The 23,206-nt window shown below is 40.8% G+C and overlaps 2 protein-coding genes across 2 annotated transcripts in view; one reads left to right on the top strand and one right to left on the bottom strand.

Annotated features, from left to right (window-relative positions):
• The window catches only part of LOC129868674 (regulator of G-protein signaling 14-like), a 34,833-nt gene extending 29,393 nt beyond the window's left edge, over positions 1 to 5,440 (bottom strand). Inside the window, exons 1-3 of the mRNA XM_055942851.1 lie at positions 5,240 to 5,440; positions 5,025 to 5,046; positions 2,722 to 2,894 (exon numbers count right to left, since the gene is read on the bottom strand). Of these exons, the coding sequence (XP_055798826.1) occupies positions 2,722 to 2,894; positions 5,025 to 5,046; positions 5,240 to 5,425 (381 nt within the window). The 5' untranslated portion in view covers positions 5,426 to 5,440. The remainder of the gene's footprint in view (positions 1 to 2,721; positions 2,895 to 5,024; positions 5,047 to 5,239) is intronic.
• A 9,113-nt stretch (positions 5,441 to 14,553) lies between these two features.
• LOC129868672 (ADP-ribosylation factor-like protein 3) lies at positions 14,554 to 21,595 on the top strand. The gene is made up of 6 exons (XM_055942850.1): positions 14,554 to 16,255; positions 16,482 to 16,625; positions 17,879 to 17,995; positions 19,959 to 20,009; positions 20,188 to 20,373; positions 21,032 to 21,595. Exons 1-6 carry the CDS (start codon positions 16,238 to 16,240, stop codon positions 21,083 to 21,085), a joined length of 570 nt encoding a protein of 189 aa, XP_055798825.1. The 5' UTR covers positions 14,554 to 16,237; the 3' UTR covers positions 21,086 to 21,595.
• The last annotated feature ends 1,611 nt before the right edge of the window (positions 21,596 to 23,206 follow it).

Here is a 23,206-nt window from a genome sequence, read left to right as displayed (position 1 = left end):
CAAAAGTGACTATAACCAAAGAAAATTCACTTGGGAGGTAATACGCTCGCCGTTTGATTGTGAGGTATTCTAGGTCGGGTGAACAAAAGGACTTGAGTTTCTGTACGTTATCACAATCACACCATGAGTGCTTAATCATGAAACATACACCATGCCCATTTCTTCCCGGAGAGTTCTTTATTCCTGTCTGTACTGAGAACCCAGCTGGCTGTATGGATGGAGACAGTATATCCAGAGAGAGACATGATTCCATGAAACAGAGTATATTACACTCCCTGATGTCTCTCTAGAAGGAGATCCTCACCCTGAGCTCCTTTACTATATTGTCCAGAGACTGAACATTAGCGAGTAATATACTCAGAAGTGGTGGATGGTGTGCCCGCCTCCTGAGTCAGACTAGAAGTCCACTCCGAATACCTTTTCTCCGACGAGCAGCATCTTGGAGCAGCCTCTGGGATAAGTTAACCTGTCTAGCCCCGGGGTGCCGCTAGCGGCACAGCCCCCCCACCCCCACTGAAAAGGCAGAGCCGCGAAATTCAAAATTTTTTTTTTTTTTAAATATTTAACTTTCACACATTAAAGTCCAATACAGCTAATGAAAGACACAGATCTTGTGAATCCAGCCAACATGTCCGATTTTTAAAATGTTTTACAGGGAAGACACAATATGTAAAGATGTAAATCTATTAGCTAAACACATTAGCATAATCCACCATCTTTTCTTTGTCCACCAACACCAGTAGCTATCACCAATTCGGCTAAACTAAGATATTGATAGCCACCAACCAAGAAAAAAACCTCCTCAGATGACAGTCTGATAACATATTTATGGTATAGGATAGGTTTTGTTAGAAAAATGTGCATATTTCAGGTAGATGTCATAGTTTACAATTGCACCCACCGTCACAAATGGACTAGAATAATTACAATGAGCAACGTGTTTACCTAACTACTAATCATCAAACATTTCGTAAAAATACACAGCATACACTAATCGAAAGACACAGATCCTGTGAATACAGACAATATTTCAGATTTTCTAAGTGTCTTACAGCGAAAACACAATAAATCGTTATATTAGCATAGCACATGTGCAAACATTACCCCAGCATTGATTCTAGCCAAAGAGAGCGATAACGTAAACATCGCCAAAATATATTAATTTTTTCACTAACCTTCTCAGAATTCTTCAGATGACACTCCTGTAACATCACATTACAACATACATATACAGTTTGTTCGAAAATGTGCATATTTAGCCACCAAAATCATGGTTAGACAATGAGAAAAGTAGCCCAGCTGGTCAGAAAATGTCGTGCGCCATATTAGACAGTGATCTAGTCGTATACATAAATACTCATAAACGTGACTAAAAAATATAGGGTGGACAGCGATTGATAGACAATTTAATTCTTAATACAATCGCGGAATTACATTTTTTAAATTATCCTTACTTTTCAATACAGTTTGCGCCAAGCGAAGCTACGTCAAAAAAGATGGCGTCCTAAGCCACTAACATTTTTCGACAGAAACACGATTTATCATAATAAATTGTTCCTACTTTGAGCTGTTCTTCCATCAGAATCTTGGTCAAAGAATCCTTTCTTGGGTCTAATCGTCTTTTGGTCGAAAGCTGTCCTCTTGCCATGCAGAAATGCACATTGCGTTCGGCATGAACTGGAACGGTGCCCAGAGATTCACAGTGGCTCAGAAATAAATGTCCCAAAATCGCACTAAACGGATATAAATTGCTATAAAACGCTTTAAATTAACTACCTTATGATGTTTTTAACTCCTATAACGAGTAAAAATATGACCGGAGAAATATAACTGGCTACACTAATGCTTGGAAAAACAGTAGGTCGGTGTCCTCCGCGCGCCTGACGCACCTAGAAAAGAGTTCCTACCTACAGGATTTTTTCATTTATAGTGGCTGTGATTGGGCAATCGATACCATTCAAAGCGTCATCACGTAAAGGCATCCAGGGGAAGACGTAAGCAGTGTCCGTATACTCATAGGAATAACAGTGGCCTTAAAACTGACTCCAGAACAGGGGCCAAAATGTGTGAAATCTGACTCCATGTCAGGGAAATTGCTGTAGAATGAGTTCTGTTCCACTTAGAGACAAAATTTCAACGGCTATAGAAACTATAGACTGTTTTCTATCCAATAACAATAATAATATGCATATTGTACGATCAAGAATTTTGTAGGAAGCCGTTTCAAAAATTACACGATTTCCATAAATAGTGACAACAGCACCCCCTAGCCTTAACAGGTTTTAAATTGCCCTGAGGCGTAAGAACAAAGGATCCACTTCGGGAAATTCCTGGTCGTAATATGCTGGTGAGTTACCGCCACTGATATCCAAAAGTTATTTCCGGCTGTATGTAATAACACAAAAACATTCTGGGCTAATAGTGTAAGAAATAACACAAAAAAGTAAAATACTGCAAAGTTGCTTAGCAGCTAGAAGCAGTGCTGCCATGTCTAAGATGGCGATGACATCCTGAGACCGCGGTTAAATAAAGGTCAAATGATCCATACAAAATCATAGTCTTTCCTTTACCTGACAATGTAAGTGTTCAAAATGACTTAATTTATCTCTTCAAAACAACGGACTCTGCTTGAAACAAACAAACAAGACCCATAAACACACACTATATAGCTCATCATGACTGAAGCCTGAAAGATGGTGTACAGTCAGGTTTAGGTCCTACCGTGAAGTAGAGGACACCAGTTGGGTCCTGTAGTAGCCTCTCAAAGCTCACAGCCCAGCTGGCCACCTTCCCCACACCACTGGCTCCATCGCTGGGCACGGTGGGGAGACTGGAGTTACTGCTGGAACACAGTCCCACACTGGCTCCACGCTCCTCTGGTGCCACATTCAGCTCTGGAGACATTAACAACAGGGCTGTACTGGATGCAATACAGAAACTACCATGCATGCTTCACTTTGAAATATGATATGTGTCTTCTCCTGTACTTGAACATAGTAATGTGATTTTGAATACAGAGAACTTAAATCTAATCACTGAGTTGTGAAAATGTACAGGAAATGAAAAGACGAATGTACAAAAAAAACAAGCCCTGCGAAACTCCCTCACGTGACTTTCTCTCACATACGGCTGTCAGCTATTGAGGAGGAAGTCATTGTGGTAACACTGTAACTTCAGAGCCAGACAGGCAGGTGAACCCAATAGACAGTGCATTCTTTAGCTTTTACAAACAGTAAACACTACTTACAGTGAGCTACAAAAGTATTGGGACAGTGACATTTGTTGTTGTTTTGGCTCTATACTCCAGCACAATGATACAATGACTGTGAGGTTGAAGTGCAGGCTGTCAGCTTCAATTTGAGGGTATTTTTTTATCCATATCGGGTGAACCATTTAGAAATTACATCACTTTTTGTTCATCGTCGTCGTCGTCGTCGTCGTCCCCCCCCCCCCCCCCACCCCACCATTTTGGGGAACCAAGAGTATTGGGACAAATTCACTTATGTGTATTATCGTAGTCAAACGTTTAGTATTTGGTCCCACATTCCTAGCATTAAATAATTACATCAAGCTTATTGTGACTCTACAAACTTGTTGGATGCATTTGCTGTTTTGGTTGTGTTTCAGATTATTTTGTGCCCAATAGAAATTAATGTTAAATAATGTATTGTCATTTTGGAGTCACTTGTATTGTAAATAAGAATAGAATACGTTTCTAAACACTTCTACATTCATGTGGATGCTACCATGATTACGGACAGTCCTGAATGAATCATGAATAATGATGAGTGAGAAAGTTACAGATGCACAAATATCATACACCCAAGACGTGCTACCTTCTCTCCATTACGGTAACAGGGGAGCTTAGCACTTTTTTTGTTGTTGGGGGAGGGGGGGGGGGGGGGGGTGATATTTGTGCTCACTCATCATTATTCACTTTGAAATATTATTTGTGTCTTCTCCTGCACTTGAACATAGTAACGTGATTTTGAATACAGAACACTTTAATCTAATCACTGAGTTGTGAAAATCTACAGGAAATTAAAAGATGAATGTACAAGAGAACAAGTCCTGAGCAGCTCCCTCACGTGACTTTCTCTCACATACGGCTGTCAGCTATTGAGGAGGAAGTCATTGTGGTAGCACTGTAACTTCAGAGCCAGACAGGCAGGTGAACCCAATAGACAGTCCATTCTTTAGCTTTTACAAACAGTAAACAGTACATACAGTGAGCTCCAAAAGTATTGGGACAGTGACATTTTTGTTGTTGCTTTGGCTCTGCACTCCAGCACTTTGAATTTGAAATGATACAGTGACTAGGAGGTTGAAGTGCAGACCGTCAGCTTTACTTTGAGGGTATTTTCATCTATATCGGGTGAACTGTTTAGAATTACATCACTTTTTGTACATAGTCCCCCCATTTTAGGGAACCAAAAGTATTGGGACAAATTCACTTATGTGTATTAATGTAGTCAAGAGTTTAGTATTTGGTCCCATATTCCTAGCATGCATTGACTACATCAAGCTTGTGACTCTACAAACTTGTTGGATGCATTTGCTGTTAGTTTCGTTTCTGATTATTTTGTGCCCAATAGAAATTAATGGTAAATAATGTAATATGTCCTTTTGGAGTCACTTTTATTGGAAAGCTGACAGTCATTGTATAATTTCATTGTTTCACTGCAATACTTTTGGAGCTAACTGTATAAGAGTGAAACATGTTGAGAGAGGAGGACACTGTGCTACAGGGCCATTCACTTATTCACACGCAGCTCTGATTTACAGCTCCTCAAAGCACTCAGCAGAAGAGTGAGTGACTGAGTGAGTGAGTAAGTGAGTGAGTGAGTGAGTGAGTGAGTGAGTGAGTGAGTAGTTAGTGAGTGAGTGAGTGAGTGAGTGAGTGAGTGAGTGAGTGAGTGAGTGAGTGAGTGCATCCATATGTATAACTGGGAGAAAGCAGACCATCTATTGTCTGGTCCAACATGTTCAGTGAAAAAAACGAATGTGTCCATGTTTGAACTCACCTCCGTCCGACACTGCCAGACTCTGTAACCACAAACATAGACTAGTGAATAAATCTGCTTTGGATTAGGGTAACAACAATCAGATACACAATGATTTTATATCTAAAGTAACATATTTTTAGTTGGCGTAAAACCTCTAATCTTTAGAAGACTTTAGAGCTTAGACAGTGAGACTGTAAGACAGAAAGACAGACAGACAGTCTAGGCCCACTTACTGCACGTCCATTCGTTATTCCAAGGTTTTTATGTGTTAGGAACATTGCCGTATCGCTTCGGTTAATTGAAAGATTCCGAGAGAGACATTGATAGATCACTGAAGAAGGGTTCCGGTAATGTTCTTCTCTGAACCTACTTGCTTTGCAGTGACTGCCACTTCCTGACTGCACAGGAAGTCTTGCCATAGCGACATGACCACAAGAGGATGTGTGTGCACTCTACACAAACCCTCGTCTTACTTTACCCCCTTGTCTAAAGCAATATAATTCTCATTCATGCAGACAATAGAATACACCAAAACATGAAATGAACACACTGAAGATTCCAGTTTGAAAATTGTTTGTGGTGTTTGAGTTTCTCTAGCCAAATATTGGTCATGTGTTTTAATTAGCATAAAACTGGATCTTAACCATATAGAATTAGGAGGATCGCTATGCTTAACCAAGATAAATTGCCACCAGCTGTAAGTGACTAAACACACGCCATCACCACCATAAACCACAGCTCACATATTGTCATCTAATATTAGTTAATAATTAGTTAGTACATTATTATCTACAAGTGAATGAAGTTAATTATCTATAAGAGAATTTTAGTATAGGTTTACCCTTGTGAGATTCAGTGGTCTAATGCTGGTTTCATTGTTGTATCTTCCAAGTCTCCTTCGGAGAGAGGATCTCAGGGCAAGTTGAGAGAATCCTTTGGTGAACTCTTTGAACATCATTGTTTTCTGTAGGATAAATTCAAAACAATCCAACATTGATCAGATAACTAACGTCACACTTGGCTCAACTATAATATGACTTGTCTGAGCATGTTTCATACTCTCTAAAAATCTTGAACTTCCATGACAACCCAAGGGGAGCGGGTAAATCTGATCCTAGCTATCCCTAAATGCTACAAAAGGAACCACAGGAAATTCCCCCAAAAGCCACAATCCTCACGATACAGAATATCTACTGCACATGATTAAATTTATGTAAAAGTATTGTACCTTCTCTCTGGATTCTCCAGTTGTTTTCCTCATAGGACAGTGGCAGGATGCAGAGGTCTCCATGACAGTGGTGGAGCCTACTGGAATAGACAGAGAGAAAGGAAAGGAAAGGAGATGAGAGGTTAACAGCTCTGGGCGGCTGATGCCAGGGGACTGGTCTGGGGCCCACAGTGATGATGGCTTATCACTGAACAAACAACATCCCAGCCATAAACCACAGCTCACATGGATATAAAAATCAATGGGTGGGACACAGATAGATAAACACAACATCCACTCAAGGGGAAGTCTCAGGTTGTCTCCTCCTCCATTCCAGTTTCACAGTGACTGTCTGTTCCTAAAACTGTGTGAACCAGCCCGCATGTAACCCACTCATAACCCATTTGAACATAAACCAGCCTGCATGCCCATATGGCCATTTATACATACACAATATAGACCTGTGCATACCATGTTTTTATTTCACAATTCAAGAAAATAAGATTGACCTTCATCCTTGTGTAATATACTGTATATGACACCATTCGCTGTAACATTTAATTCTTTGCAGTAACCTAGTAGTATTTTATTAGTATTTTATCAGGATCCCAATTAGCTACAGTCAAAGATGCAGCTACTCTTCCTGGGGTCCACACAAAACTTAAAATAATACATAATACTAACAGACAATGATAGCTGAAAGACAGAATCACATACATTTTAAATAAGAATACACACATATTCTTATGCCTGAGCAATTCATACAATATGTCCTCCTAACAAAGGTTACACTGCAGTCTTCCAGTTTGTAGCAGTTGCTTACTGTTACAATTGCAGGTCCTGATCCTAATCTCTCAGAACCAGTTTTTCTGTAAACACTAGCGAGAATCTCACAACATTAGGAACCACCCGTATCCTTGGTTCTGCCATTTGACGTCAATGCTATTCATAATATTAATGTGATTTCATAGTTGCTACTGAATGCAAGTGCAACGAAAACGACAATGCAAATGCTACCTAAACGTTCAATCTGCCTGTGACTCAATCATACCGAGAGAGGAACTGAGGAGAAAAGATGAGAGCTTCAGCTTGCAGGGCATCGTGCATAGAGAATGATAATAGAGTAGGTAACTGATGGATAAGAGTGTGAAGGTGTGTCAGACAAATCTGACTCATGGCGAGACGATGCATGAGTGGAAGAAGAGCAAAAACTAAAACCAAGGTGATTTGCTTTGAATTTGTGACTCAAGAGAACATTTCTTGTTACGATAGAGTAGAGTTTATTGGAAGAGAAAAGCAAAGAGATTACAGGTGCAACGAAACACAAATGTCTCAGCAGTTTCTCTTGTATGATATCATGAGAATAAGCCCCCTTTTCTCCTTGTATGGTATAGATGTAGGATCTTAATTTGAATCAGTTTGCTACAGTGGGAACATAATCCTGTTGGAACAGGAAATGTGAATTATTATGTGGATTATAATTAATGGACATTTTTGTAGTGATTGATGCATTTTTTACATGTGAAAATCAAGTGGAAATTAGAAACTTCAGAACACTTCAAATATGCTACAAGTTGCACATTTCCTGCATGGCAGGAATGTTCTTCTGTAACATGGTGATCAAATTGAGATCCTACATCTGTATTATCCTCTCGCTCAATGCATTAGCAGCAATGCAGCTTTGAACTGACCACAGCCGGCGCAGACTGGATCTTCAAACAGGACTAACGTGCACTATTAGGGGCACTCCGCTCTCACTCTAGGAGCATCGGGCCACGAGACTGAGAGGTAGTGTGACCGCTAGGATTACCTCGACAACACCCTCTCCTCTTAGCAGCCCAGGTATTTGTATTGCAGCAAATAAGCAATGAGGCCAAGAAGGTATAATAACTAGTGCAGTTGGTAGGGTTGCTATAGTTGTCATTCGGTTTTACTCAGGATTGCTTTATTTTAAGATTGAGAGGGATTCCAAGATAAGGTGCAATCTTTTCTGAGTGTCTATCATACAGAGATGTTTCAAAAGGCATTTGTGCTGGACTGCATTGTGTAAACTGTAGCAATACATGTTAGTTTTGTCACTCTGACAGACTTGTTAAGCCTCTGTCCCATTTCACAGACAGTTAATAACAAAGATTACCCCCTTGGTTGAGTATAGACCCAGACCAGAGGAATGCAGGCTTTTGTACTGGGAGAGGGAGAGGACACTCAAGCTACTAATCCTTGAGTAACGGTCCTCTGAGAGGGTGAACGGAGTCGTGATTTGAAATTTGAAACTCTTTCAGAAAGCTATTTTTACTCCAAACACAAATCCCAATTGAGAAGACTCTATGTTGTGTTCTCCTCACACAAACACGCACGATGTCAAACATGATCATCTGATGATGATTAATGAACCCTGGACTCTGACTGTGTTTCCCTTGATATTATTATTTCATTGATATTATATTATTCATTGTATTTCATTGATTCAGACATATCCTGGAGTGCCTTGTACAAATTAGGAAAATGTATGTGTCTGAGTGACAAAAGTTGATCCCCCCCTGGGCACTCCACCACTCAGTCTAAATGTATACATGGGCTATTCCTCTTACAGCTTCCAGATGGTCCTATTGTAAACTGTAAAACAAACTTTCCCTGTGGATTTACACCATTTTACTGACAGTTGCCAGTTAAATACTGTAATTTTGTAAATAATGTAAACGGGCCAACGGTAATCATTACAGCAACACAGCGATAGGATATTATATAATGAAGTAATTTGCTGGCAAATCTGATGCCAATATAATGCTGTAAATGTACAGTACAGCATGTTACTGTAATCTGTTTTACAGTACCAATACTCTTACTGTGTTTTTTTTTACGGTAATTGAAATGAATGAATTAATGGTTGAATTAATTAATTAAATTCATTGAGGGGAGGCAGGTTTGTATTTAACTGTAGTTGGGATTGGTGCAAGCGGGTTGGCTGCTAGTGTTTTTTTTATATTACAGCATATCATATACTGTATATACACTATATATAAAAAGTATGTGGACAACCCTTCAAAATAGTGGATTCAGCTATTTCAGCCACACCCTTTGCTGACAGGTGTTTAAAATCGAGCACACCGCCATGCAATCTCCATAGACAAACATGGGCAGTAAAATGACCTTACTGAAGTGCTCTGTGACTTTCAACGTAGTGCCGTCCTTTTATTTATCCTTTATTTAAACATTTTATTTAACCTTTATTATTTATTTATTTAACCTTTAACATGACTAAGAACAAATTCTTATTTACAATGACGGCCTGCCAAAAGGCAAAAGGCCTCCTGTGGGGAGGGGGATATTAAAAATAATAATAATAATAGAAGAAAACACACATCACAACATGAGCGACACCACAACACTACATAGAGACCTAAGACAACAACATAGCATGGCAGCAACACATGACAATACAGCATTGTAGCAACACAACATGACAACAACATGGTAGCAACACAACATGGCAGCAGCACAAAACATGGTAGCAGAACAAAACATGGTACAAACATTATTGGGCACAAACAACAGCACAAAGGGCAAGAAAGTAGAGACAACCATACATCACGTGAAGCAGTCACAACTGTCAGTAAGAGTGTCCATGATTGAATCTTTGAATGAAATGATAGAGATTAAACTGTCGAGTTGGAGTGTTTGTAGCAGCTCGTTCCAGTCGCTAGCTTCAGTGAACTGAAAAGAGGAGCGACCCAGGGATATGTGTGCGCTTTGGGGACCTTTAACAGAATGTGACTGGCAGAACGGGTGTTGTATGTGGAAGATGAGGGCTGCAGTAGGTATCTCAGATAGGGGGCAGTGAGGTCTAAAAGAGTTTTATAAATAAGCATCAACCAGTGGGTCTTGCGACGGGTATACAGAGATGACCAGTTTACAAAGGTGTATAGAGTGCAGTGATGTGTCCTATAAGGAGCATTGGGGCAAATCTGATGGCCGAATGGTAAAGAACATCTAGCCTCTCGAAGAGCACCCTTGGACCTTTCGATCTATAAATTAAGTCTCTGTAATCTAGCATGGGTAGAATGGTCATCTGAATCAGGGTTAGTTTGTCAGCTGGGGTTAAAGAGGAGTGATTACGATAGAGTAAACCAAGTCTAGATTTAACCTTAGCCTGCAGTTTTAATATGTGCTGAAAGAAGGATAGTGTACCATCTAGCCATACTCCCAAGTACATGAATGAGTTGACTACCACAAGCTCTAAACCCTCAAAGGTAGTAATCACACCGGAGGGGAGAGGGGCATTCTTCTTGCAAAACCACATGACCTTTGTTTTGGAGGTGTTCAGAACAAGGTTAAGGGCAGAGAAAGCTTGCTGGACACAAAGAAAGTTTTTTTGTAGAGCCTTTAACACAAAACCCAGGGAGGAGCCAGCTGAGTATAAGACTATCATCTGCATATAAATGGATGAGAGAGCTTCCTATTGCCTGAGCTATGTTGTTGATGTAAATTGAAAGAGCGTGGGGCCTAGGATCGAGCCTTGGGGTACTCCCTTGGTGACAGGCAGTGGCTGAGACAGCAGATGTTCTGACTTCATACACTGCACTCTTTGAGAGAGGTAGTTAGCAAACAAGGCCAAAGACCCCTCATAGACATCAATACTCCTTAGCTGGCCCATAAGAATGGAATGTTCTACCGTATCAAAAGCTTTGGCCAAGTCAATAAAAATATCATCACAACATTGCTTAGAATCAAGGGCAATGGTGACACCATTGAGGACCTTTAAGGTTGCGGTGACACATCCATAACCTGTGCGGAAACCAGATTGCATATAGGATAGGATGCCACCTTTCCAAAAAGTCAGTTTGTCAAACTTCTGTCCTACTAATAGTCATCTCCATGTACTCAGTGTATGCTGACACCCCCTACTGTATAGGAGCAACATTGCACTAATAGTCATTTATAAAATCTATGAGAAGCAGTACCTCATCATAACCATTGTATTCTCCAGCTGCCTGAGCATGACCCAGGGGAATCAAAGGTTAAGGTCAGAGGCCACCAATTAATGAATTGTCATATGTTATGGCATTCATCATTTCAAAAAATTGTCTTAAAGACTTATGTATGTCTTATCTTTTAAGATGGTGCTGCAGTGGATAGCGACTGTTTTATGTTTTATCTTGTGTTTGTTAACAGCAGCTGATGCGTGATCTTTAATGATCTTGAAAAGCTAGGGGGCACTATTTTTATGTTTGGAAAAATAACGTTCCAATGGTAAACTGACTATTTCTCAGGCCCAGATGCTAGAATATGCATATAATTGACATATTAGGATAGAAAACACTCTAAAGTTTCCAAAACTGTCAAAATATTGTCTGTGAGTATAACAGAACTGATTTTGCAGGCGAAAACCTGAGGAAATCCAATCCGGAAGTGCCTTTTATTTGAAAAAATCCCTGTTCCATTGCCTGCCTATCCTCCATTTAAAGGGGTATCAACCAGATTCCTTTTCCAATGGCTTCCACAGGTTGTGAACAGGCTTTAGACATAGTTTAAAGCTTTTATTTTGAATAATTAGCAAGATTTATCAAAATGCGTCAGGTGTCCTTTGATTAGTTCATGCGCGCGAGAGTTGTAGCTCGACATGTTCTTTCTCTGTAGTATTGAAAATTTTACCGTCCGGTTGAAATATGATCGATTATGTATGTTAAAAACAACCTGAGGATTGATTATAAAAAACGTTTGACATGTTTCTACGAACATTACGGATACTTTTTGGAATTTTCGTCTACCCTTCAGGACCGGCACGAGCCTGTGGTTTTCTGAACATAACGCGCAAAACAAATGGAGGTTTTTGGATATAAAAATAATCTTTATCGAACAAAAAGAACATTATTGTGTAACTGGGAGTCTTGTGAGTGCAAACATCCGAAGATCATCAAAGGTAAGCGATTAATTGTATTGCTTTTCTGACTTTCGTGACCAAGCTAATTTGCGGCTAGCTGTTCGTAACGTTTTGTCCAGTGATGGATAAACTCACAAATGCTTGGATTGCTTTCGCTGTAAAGCATCCTTTCAAAATCTGACACGATAGGTGGATTAACAACAAGCTAAGCTGTGTTTTGGTATATTTCACTTGTGATTTCATGAAAATAAATATTTGTAGTATTTTTTTATTTATTTGGCGCTCTACAATTCAGCGGTTGTTTACGAAAATGATCCCGTTAAAGGGATCCGTGCGCCAAGAGGTTTTAATGAAGTCTCAAGTTTTTGCTCACCTGAGTTAGAATACCTCATGATAATCTATATTTAGCTGTCTATTTACCACCACAAACAGATGCTGGCACTAAGACCACACTCAACGAACTGTATAGGGCCATAAGCAAACTAGAAAATGCACATCCAGAGGCGGCATTCGTCGCCGGTGATTTTAATGCAGCTAAACTGAAATCCGTTTTACCTAATTCTTTCCAGCATGTCACCTGCGCAACTAGAGGCGACAAAACTCTAGATCACTTTTACACCACACACAGTAACACAAACAAGGCTCTCACTCTCCCTCCCTTTAGCAAATCTGACCATAAAGCTATCCTCCTGGTTCCTGCTTACAACCAAAAACTCAAATAGGAAGTAACAGTGACGTGCTCAATACGGAAGTGGTCCAATGAAATGGATGCTAAGTTACAGAACTGTTTCACTAGCACAGACTGGAATATGTTTTGGGATGAACACGATAACATTGAGGCCGTTTACCACATCAGTCACTGGCTTCATTAATAAGTGCATCGACGACGTCGTCCCCACAGTGACCATACGTACAGTGGGGCAAAAAGTATTTAGTCAGCCACCAATTGTGCAAGTTCTCCCACTTAAAAAGATGAGAGAGGCCTGTAATTTTCATCATAGGTACATTTCAACTATGACAGACAAAATTAGAAAAGAAAATCCAGAAATCACATTGTAGGATTTTTAATGAATTTATTTGCAAATTATGGTGGAAAATAAGTATTTGGTCAATAACAAAAGTTTATCTCAATACTTTGTTATATACCCTTTGTTGGCAATGACAGAGGTCAAACGTTTTCTGTAAGTCTTCACAAGGTTTTCACACACTGTTTCTGGTATTTTGGCCCATTCCTCCATGCAGATCTCCTCTAGAGCAGTAATGTTTTGGGGCTGTTGCTGGGCAACACGTACTTTCAACTCCCACCAAAGATTTTCTATGGGGTTGAAATCTGGAGACTGGCTAGGCCACTCCAGGACCTTGAAATGCTCCTTACGAAGCCACTCCTTCGTTGTCCGGGCGGTGTGTTTGGGATCATTGTCATGCTGAAAGACCCAACCACGTTTCATCTTCAATGCCCTTGCTGATGGAAGGAGGTTTTCACTCAAAATCTCACGATACATGGCCCCATTCATTCTTTCCTTTACATGGATCAGTCGTCCTGGTCCCTTTGCAGAAAAACAGCCCCAAAGCATGATGTTTCCACCCCCATGCTTCACAGTAGGTATGGTGTTCTTTGGATGCAACTCAGCATTCTTTGTCCTCCAAACACGACGAGTTGAGTTTTTACCAAAAAGTTATATTTTGGTTTCATCTGACCATATGACATTCTCCCAATCTTCTTCTGGATCATCCAAATGCTCTCTAGCAAACTTCAGACGGGCATGGACATGTACTGGCTTAAGCAGGGGGACACGTCTGGCACTGCAGGATTTGAGTCCCTGGCGGCGTAGTGTGTTACTGATGGTAGGCTTTGTTACTTTGGTCCCAGCTCTCTGCAGGTCATTCACTGGGTCCCCCCGTGTGGTTCTGGGATTTTTGCTCACCGTTCTTGTGATCATTTTGACCCCACGGGGTGAGATCTTGCGTGGAGGCCCAGATCGAGGGAGATTATCAGTGGTCTTGTATGTCTTCCATTTCCTAATAATTGCTCCCACAGTTAATTTCTTCAAACCAAGCTGCTTAACTATTGCAGATTCAGTCTTCCCAGCCTGGTGCAGGTCTACAATTTTGTTTCTGGTGTCCTTTGACAGCTCTTTGGTCTTGGCCATAGTGGAGTTTGGAGTGTGACTGTTTGAGGTTGTGGACAGGTGTCTTTTATACTGATAACAAGTTCAAACAGGTGCCATTAATACAGGTAACGAGTGGAGGACAAAGGAGCCTCTTAAAGAAGAAGTTACAGGTCTGTGAGAGCCAGAAATCTTGTTTGTAGGTGACCAAATACTTATTTTCCACCATAATTTGCAAATAAATTCATAAAAAATCCTACAATGTGATTTTCTGGATTTTTTTTCCTCATTTCGTCTGTCATAGTTGAAGTGCACCTATGATGAAAATTACAGGCCTCTCTCATATTTTTAAGTGGGAGAACTTGCACAATTGGTGGCTGACTAAATACTTTTTTGCCCCACTGTACATATAGCAACCAGAAGCCCTGGATTACAGGAAAAATCCACACTGAGCTGCAGCTTTCAAGGAGTGGGACACTAATCCGGATGCTTATAAGAAATCCCGCTACAACCTCCGACAAGCCATCAACCAGGCAAAGCTTCAATAAAGGACTATGATAGATTCCTACTACACCGGCTCTGACGCTCATTAGATGTTGCAGGTCTTGCAAACTATCACTATCATTCACGAGCTGCTCAGTGACGTGAGCCTACCAGACAAGTTAAATGCAAGCTTCAAGGCAAGCAACACTGAACTATTCACGAGAGCACCAGTTGTTCTGGACGACTGTGTTATCTCGTATGACCTTTAAACAGGTTAACATTCAAAAGGCCGCAGGGCCAGATGGATTACCATGATGCGTACTCAGAGCATGCGCTGATCAGCTGGCAAATAACTTCACTGACATTTCCAACATCTCCCTGACCCTGTCTGTAATACCTACATGTTTCAAGCAGACTACCATAGGCCCTGTGCCCAAGAACGCCAAGATAACTTGTCTAAATGACAATCGCCCCGTAGCACTCACATCTGTAGCCATGAAATGCTTTGAAAGGCTAGTCATGGCTCACATAAACACCATCAGCCCAGATACCCTGGACCCAATGCAATTTGCATACCACCCCAACAGATCTATAGATGACGCAATCTCTATTGCACTCCACACTGCCCTCTCCCATCTGGATCAGAGGAACACCTATGTTACAATGTTGTTCATTGACTACAGCTCAGCATTCAACACCATAGTGCCCTCCAAGCTCATCACTAAGCTCAGGACCCATAAAACTGCTACATTTACCAAGTAGCTACCCGGACTATCTGCATTGACCTCCCCGTTGCACTAACTCTTTTGATTCATCACATATGCTGCTGCTACTGCTCATTATTTATCATGTTGCCTAGTCACTTTACCCCTACCTATATGTACATACAGTATCTACCTCAATATTTCTTACTGCTGGACATTGACTCAGTACTGGTACCCCCTGTATATAGCAAAGTTATTATTACTCATTGTGTATTTATTCCTTGTGTTATCTTTCTTTTTTTTGTCTATTTTTCTCTCTTCATTGTTGGGAAGAAATGTGATTTGATTTGTAAGGAAAACACAAAACAATATTTTGGAGGAACACGGAGGAGGGAGAAGGCTGAGGGGTTGGAGGATAGTGGGCAGAGACCAGAGAAAGGCAGCAGATGAAGACTGCTTCCCGTGTGGCAGGTGGTGGGGAGGATAATCCAGGTAAATTCTTTAATGCATGGAGGTAGGCACAGAAAGGACAAGGGAGGGGTGGGGGCCAATGGGGTTGGGGTAAAGGTGTGCAAAACAGGGAGGGCTAATTGTAGCCTGGTAATCCTTCCCTGGCCCCTACCTACTTCTCCTCCTGAGGGAGAGCTGCTGAGGGAGGCCAAGCAGGAGACGATTCCACCCTGGCTTTGGACGCTTCAAACGGATGTAAGGGGTACCGAGGAGATACCTTTAGGCCTATTTACTGGGTACCTGGACAACACTGTGCTCACCTCTGAAGATTCACCATAGAATGCGGATTTACCCTCTTACCTGTCCTTTTTCCCACCATCTGAAGCACATCATTCAACATGGGAGAAGTTCAAAAGGTAATTCCGCTACCTTCTGCTGCCGATCTTTGAGTTTGATGGAAATGCACATCTTGATGAGTCCTAAAGGGTTATTCAGGGACAAATTGTTTTCCCTTTTCATTAACCAACTGACGATTTGACACAATCTCAGCTAATAAAATGCCTAGTAGTCTCTTACAAGCTTCCTAATTGCTTTTTTTTCTGTGTCTGTTTGCAATATCCTCTTCTATCTTGTTTTTCTCAGGGGTTTTTCTCAATCCTACAGAAATTAAAAGGAATAACAGAGCAGGAACTTCGGATAGTCCTTCTGGGTCTAGACAACGCTGGCAAAACAACGCTGCTTAAACAGCTTTCATCCGAGGATGTCAACACCATTACTCCTACACAGGTCAGATCCATGCTCTGAACTTACATAAGCAGGCCCACTGTAGTTTTGTAATGACAACTCTGTGACCCACCTCCGTGGCAGGATATTACACTTCCTTCCTCAGGTTGTTGCCGAAGGCTTACACGGAATGACACTTACTCAATGGAAGCCGGATGTCAGATCTTTTTTTAACCTGCTGATTCAAAATCGGATCTTTGATCATATCAATGTCTTCTACCAAGCTATAATCATTCTTGGATCTCTACATGGGTGACATTTGAGAAAACAATGGCATATTAACCTAATTGTCAGCAGTTCAAATAGATGCAAATAGATGCAAAGAATTGTCACACTTCATGTCAGACATGGAAAGGGAAATAGATGGCCTGATCCCAGATCAATAAATCAAATGTATTTTATGATCCTTTTTTTTACAGCAGCAGTTGTCACAAAGTTCTTTACAAATACCCAGCCTAAAACCCCAAAGAGCAAGCAAAGCAGATGTAGAAGCACAGTGTCTAGGAAAAAGTCCCTAGAAGGCAGGAACCTAGGAAGAAACCTAGAAAGAATAGTCTCCGAGGTATGACCACTGCCCAGTCCCCTTCTGGCTGTACCGATGACTTCACAAGGGTCAGATCACTCCAGAAGGTTATACTACAAAGCAGGATCAAAGAGTCACTTGCCTAAATATTCTGAAATAAGTTCGCTTTTTTGAAAGATGAACTTGAAATGGGTATGGTCTAATTAACTCAACGACCAAATACACATGGCTAACTCAGTGTCCTGCTTTGCAGTATATCCCTCTGACCAAGAGATAAGGGGCTTTGGAAATAAACAAGTAGTATCATCAAACGTCGACACGTTGTCTATTCAAGTTCATCATAGTAGTGCAGTATGATTTGATTTGGTTTTTCATATGTGCAAAGGCAATCACAGACAGTGCTTGTTTAAGCAGTTGGTTTATGCAGACTTTGCACAAAATAGCACATTAACAATAGTACATTTAGCTAGACTAAGAACAGAGACCAGGCTGTGACTTTAATCCAGGGGTTGAAGATTACTTAACCATTAAGGCAGAGGGTGTGACACACATTTTGTAAGGCCTAGCTAAAAACAGAGGGTCTAGGTTTATTATCAATGTACATGTCTGTCTTGTAATGTCAGAATGTTAGAAACAAATGCTTATTTAGAGACACAAGGTAGCCTACAAGATTAAGGCAGTGTTCTGCTGAACTGTGTTACCTCCTAATTCTGCTCCTCCATTGATCCCAAAGGGCTTCAACATTAAGAGTCTCACGTCTCACGGAATGAAACTGAACGTGTGGGACATTGGAGGACAGAGGAAGATTCGACCCTTCTGGAAGAAATATTTGGAAAACACAGATTTGTTGGTGTGTAAATCCTGTTAGCAGATTTCTCACTTTGTCTGATTATACAGTGGCTTCAGAAAGTATTCACACCCCATGATTTTTTTCCACATTTTGCTGTGTTAAAGCCTGAATTTAAAATGTATTAAATTGAGATTTTGTGTCACTGGTCTACACACTATATCCCATAATGTCAAGGTGGATTTATGTTTCTAGATATTTTTACAAATTAATGAAAATGAAAAGCTGAAATGCCTTGAGTCAATAAGTATTCAACCCCTTTGCTATGGCAAGCCTAAAAACATTAATGAGTAAAAATGTGCTTAACAAGTCACATAATAAGAGCGGTGAATTCCAAACACAGATTCAACTACAAAGACAAGGGAGGTTTTCCAATGCCTTGCAAAGAAGAACACCTATTGGTTAAAAAAATAATAATAATCATCACTACAAAGATACAGGCATTCTTCCTAACTCAGTTGCCAGAGAGAAAGGAAACTACTCAGGGATTGTACCATGAGGCCATTGGGGATTTTAAAACAGTTAAAGAGTTTAATGGTTGTGGTATGAGAAAACTGAGGATGAATCCACAACATTTTAGTTACTCCACAATACTAACCTAGACGACAGAGTGAAAAGAAGGAAGCCTGTACAGAATAAAAATATTCAAAAACATGCATCCTGTTTGCAATAACATACTAAAGTAAATATTCAAAAAATGTAGCAAAGGAATTAACCTTATGTCCTGAATACAAAGTGTTATGTCTGGTGCAAATCCAACACAACACATCACTGTGTACCACTCTTCATATTTTCAAGCACTGTGGTGGCTACATCATGTTTTGGGTATGCTGGTCATCGGCAAGAACTAGGAAGTTTCTTTGGATAAAAAGATTAAGTTAAGTACTGGCACAATACTAAAGGAAAACCTGGTTCAGTCTGCTTTCCAACAGACACTTGGAGAAAATCACCTTTCGGACAAGATCCTAAAACACAAGGCCAAATATATATCTCTACTTTGCACCTTCTTCCACTGCAAACCAACCATTCCAGTGTTATTTTTTTTACTTGCTATATTGTATTTACTTCGCCACCATGGCCTTTTTATATATTTTTTATTTATTTATATATATATTTTGTTTGCCTTCACCTCCCTTATCTCACCTCACTTGCTCATATTGTATATAGACTTATTTTCACTGTATTATTGACCGTATGTTTGTTTTACTCCATGTGTAACTATGTGTTGTTGTATGTGTCGAACTGCTTTGCTTTATCTTGGCCAGGTCGCAATTGTAAATGAGAACGTGTTCTCAATTTGCCTACCTGGTTAAATAAAGGTGAAATAAAATAAATAAATAAATAAATAAATATACACCGGAGTTGCTTACCAAGAGGACAAATGTTCCTGAGTGACCTAGTTACAGTTTTGACTTAAATCGGAATGACAATCTATGGCAAGACTTGAAAATGGCAATGATCAACAACCAATTTGATAGAGCTTGCGGAATTAAAAAAAATGAAGTGCAAATATTGTACAATCCAGGTGTGCAAAGCTCTTAGAGACTTCAGCTGTAATCACTGCCAAAAGTGAGTCTAACATGTATTGACTCAGGGGTGTAATATTTCTGTATTTCATTTTCAATTCATTTGCAAAAATGTCTAAAAACATGTTTTCACTTTGTCATTAAGGGGTATTATGTGTAGATGGATGAGACATTTTATTTTATTTTTTAAACCATTTTGAATTCAGGCTGTATCAACAAAATGTGGAATAAGTCGAGGGGTATGAATACTTTGCGAAGGCACTGTATCTATAACATGCTTCAGAGAGTAAAATAGAAGCCAGTTAGGTTTAGACTACAGTCTGTTTTATTGCTTGGGCATTAGTTTACCTCAATCTCAATAAAAGTGAGATACCAAATAGAGAATCAATCATATGTGTTACAAGATGATAAATTAACCCCCTATTTCCTCTTTCCTCCAGATATATGTCATAGATAGTGCAGACAAGAAGCGGTTTGAAGAAACTGGACTGGTGAGGCCAACTGAAATAGCAGTCATTCTCTATTCCAAACGTTGTCTTGTAAATCTTTAATGTTAACAGTAAGCCTTGTATTATAACAGTGGATACGCAAACCAGTAATTGCTGACAACACGGAGATGTAGTCCACACACTATGCTCCTCTCTGAAATAACACTGCTGACCCCCTCAGGAGCTGTCAGAACTGATCGTTGACGAGAACCTGAAGGGGGTTCCAGTGCTTATCTTTGCCAACAAGCAGGACCTGGCCACGGCCTCGCCTGCCAGCGAAATTGCAGAGGGCTTGAACCTGCACACGTACCGCGACCGGGCGTGGCAGATCCAGGCCTGCTCCGCTTTCTCTGGAGAGGGAGTACAGGTAGGCCACAACATCTCAGAAAATAGGACAGCTCATGTCACAGTTACCATTTAATGAAGTTAGAGGGACACCATATCACAATATAAAATAACTGTACTGTACAATCCTCTGGGACTTACAAGACATATTAAAGGCAACATCAAGTGCCAATTCAATGGACTCAGTGGGCGGTCATGTTCTGTTCCTCCTCGTGTAGTAAAAGGGGAGTGCTGTGCGTACTCCAGAAAACGTCCTCTTCTCACTACTCATGTAGTAAAATAATTGGAGCCCACAGGAGAGTAAGTTATTCTCTGTTAGCCACCATATCATTAGTAGGATCTTTTCAGAACCTATAACTGGGTTTCACATAGTGTGCAGCATATTACGTCATTACAGTTTACAGCAGGGTTGTCAGGGCAACGTCTCAGTAGGGGTGAAAATGAAGAGCTAAAACAAACTGCTGGAATGCTTTGCCTCATCGTCGTAACGTAACGTGAAAGCCGCGTAAAGTTCCAGATTAGCATCTGCCCGAGTACTGTCCTAGAGGATCAGGAGGTCAGACCCCAACATAACACCTGACTATATGTCCAATGAAATACGTAACACTGTAGCTGCAATATACTGTACATCTACGGCCGGTATATGCTGTAATTGCTTTGTAATCGTTTTGTTCTCACAGGACGGGATGAACTGGATTTCCGACACCATTGCGAATAGGAAGAAAGCTGACTAAACCCTGAATATTCAACATGCTGCTTTGTATACACATACTTTTTTGTGCTTCATGAAAACTCTGTACAAATGTTAACACCCAATGCAACGGTGACAGGTTTTATAGATGAAGCCATCTGTCTGAGGATGCCCCAAAACATTTGAGATCTTTCTGGCTTCTCAAATCCAGCCACAGGAAAATGGACTGGAGGAGGGGGGGGGTCACAATAGAAACCATCAACAAGAGAGAAAAAACACATATTCTCCCGGTCCCATGAAGGGTTAATGCTCTGTAATGATACTTTCTTTGATATATAAGTCTATGGAAGAAAAAACTATTCTGGAAGAGCACAAGTACTCCAAGGGACAGAGCATTTCATGGGCAAATAGTCCCACATAAATTTTAGTAGAACATCTCTTTACTTTTAAGCACATTTTAGGAAAAATTCATACATTTTGTAGTTGGTGTGGTTTCATTGTTTATACATTATTTGTTTATCGCGTGAATCGCGACTGTGATACAAAATAAATATTGAATTGGCAAAATCTGCTCATATGTATGCATGCTTTGTTTGTACCATCAATTAAAGCAATAGGCAAGCACTCCTCCATCCTCTGTTTGTCACTGCTGTCCGACAGTAAGTCAGTGCTGCCCCACAGTGGGGGACTGTCATCATTACACCTGTGCCAGGAATAGTAAACTCACAAAAAACAATCCATGGTCTGTGTCAAATACATTGTAAGTAAATGTCTATTCCTGTCGCACACACGATGAGGGCTCAGCGAACAACTGAAAGAGAAGTATCTATATCGCTATAGACTATGCTAATTCAATTCAAATCTGGACCGAAGCCAGTTCCACTGCTTTTTTCCCCATTCTTCCCATCTTATCAGGGATTGATTTAGACCTGGGATAACAGGTGGGTGCAACTAATTATCAGGTAGAACTACCAGCAGTAGTCTAATCCTCGTAGGGTAACATTTTAATATCCCTGGACTATGTTGTCAATTCAGAGTCGATGTCAGCAGCTGGATCGTGTTTTTATCCTCAGGGATATGGATGGATGACAGCTAAATCCTATCTCATTAGTCCCTGTGAGGAGCACAGCACACTCTGCCGACCACTCACTAAAATAAGCCTGTGTTCTGAAGTAGGTGGTCCGACTGTCAGAACCCTGTCTTTCACCAGCAAAGGAAGCACTGCCTTGAATAAAGAGACATACTCAGACCCTTTGCTATGACACTCGGGAATTGAGCTCAGGTGCATCCTGTTTCCAATTATCATCCTTGAGATGTTTCTAAAACTTGAGTGTCAACTTGCGGTAAATTCAATTGATCGGACATGATTTGGAAAGGCACACACCTGTCTATATAAGGTCCCCCAGTTGACAGTGCATGTCAGAGCAAAAACTAAGCCATGAGGTCAAAGGAATTGTCTGTAGAGCTCTGAGACAGGATTGTGTCGAGGCACAGGTCTGGGGAAGGGTACCAAAAAATGTCTGCAGCATTGAAGGTCCCCAAGAACACAGTGGCCTCCATCATTCTTAAATGGAAGAAGTTGGGAACCACCAAGACTCTTACTAGAGTTGGCCGCCCGGCAAAATTGAGCAATCGGAGGAGAAGGGCCTTGGTCAGGGAGGTGACCAAGAACCTGATCGTCACTCTGACAGAGCTCCAGAGTTCCTCTATGGAGATGGGAGAACTTTCCAGAAGGACAAGCAGCTCTGCAGCACTCCACCAATCAGGCGTTAATGGTAAAGTGGACAGACGGAAGCCCCTCCTCAGTAAAAGGAACATGACAGCCCACTTGGAGTTTGCCAAAAGGCATCTAAAGGAATCTCAGACAACGAGAAACAAGATTCTCTGGTCTGATGAACTTGTAGGCCTGAATGCCAAGCGTCACATCTGGAGAAAACCTGGTACCATCCCTACGGTGAAGCATGGGTGGCAGCATCATGCTGTGGGGATGTTTTTCAGTGGTAGGAACTGGGAGACCAGTCAGGATCGAGGGCGAAGATGAACGGAGCAAAGTAGAAGAGAGAGCCTTGATGAAAATCTGCTCCACCAGAGCGCTCAGGACCTGACTGAAGCCAGAGCCCTAACCTAAACCCGATCGAACATCTCTGGAGAGACATGAAAATAG

Source organism: Salvelinus fontinalis, chromosome 13 (genome assembly GCF_029448725.1).
Source record: "Salvelinus fontinalis isolate EN_2023a chromosome 13, ASM2944872v1, whole genome shotgun sequence".
NCBI lineage: Eukaryota > Metazoa > Chordata > Actinopteri > Salmoniformes > Salmonidae > Salvelinus > Salvelinus fontinalis.
The sequence above is the reverse complement of the archived record's forward strand: the minus strand, read 5'-3'. Positions and strand labels throughout refer to the sequence as shown.

What these genes read in the sequence shown, in the direction of transcription:
- LOC129868672 (XM_055942850.1), top strand. An exon ending in TGGAAAACACAGATTTGTTG is followed by an intron (nt 17,996 to 19,958) that starts GTGTGTAAATCC and finishes TCTTTCCTCCAG; the next exon opens with ATATATGTCATAGATAGTGC. An exon ending in GGTTTGAAGAAACTGGACTG is followed by an intron (nt 20,010 to 20,187) that starts GTGAGGCCAACT and finishes TGACCCCCTCAG; the next exon opens with GAGCTGTCAGAACTGATCGT.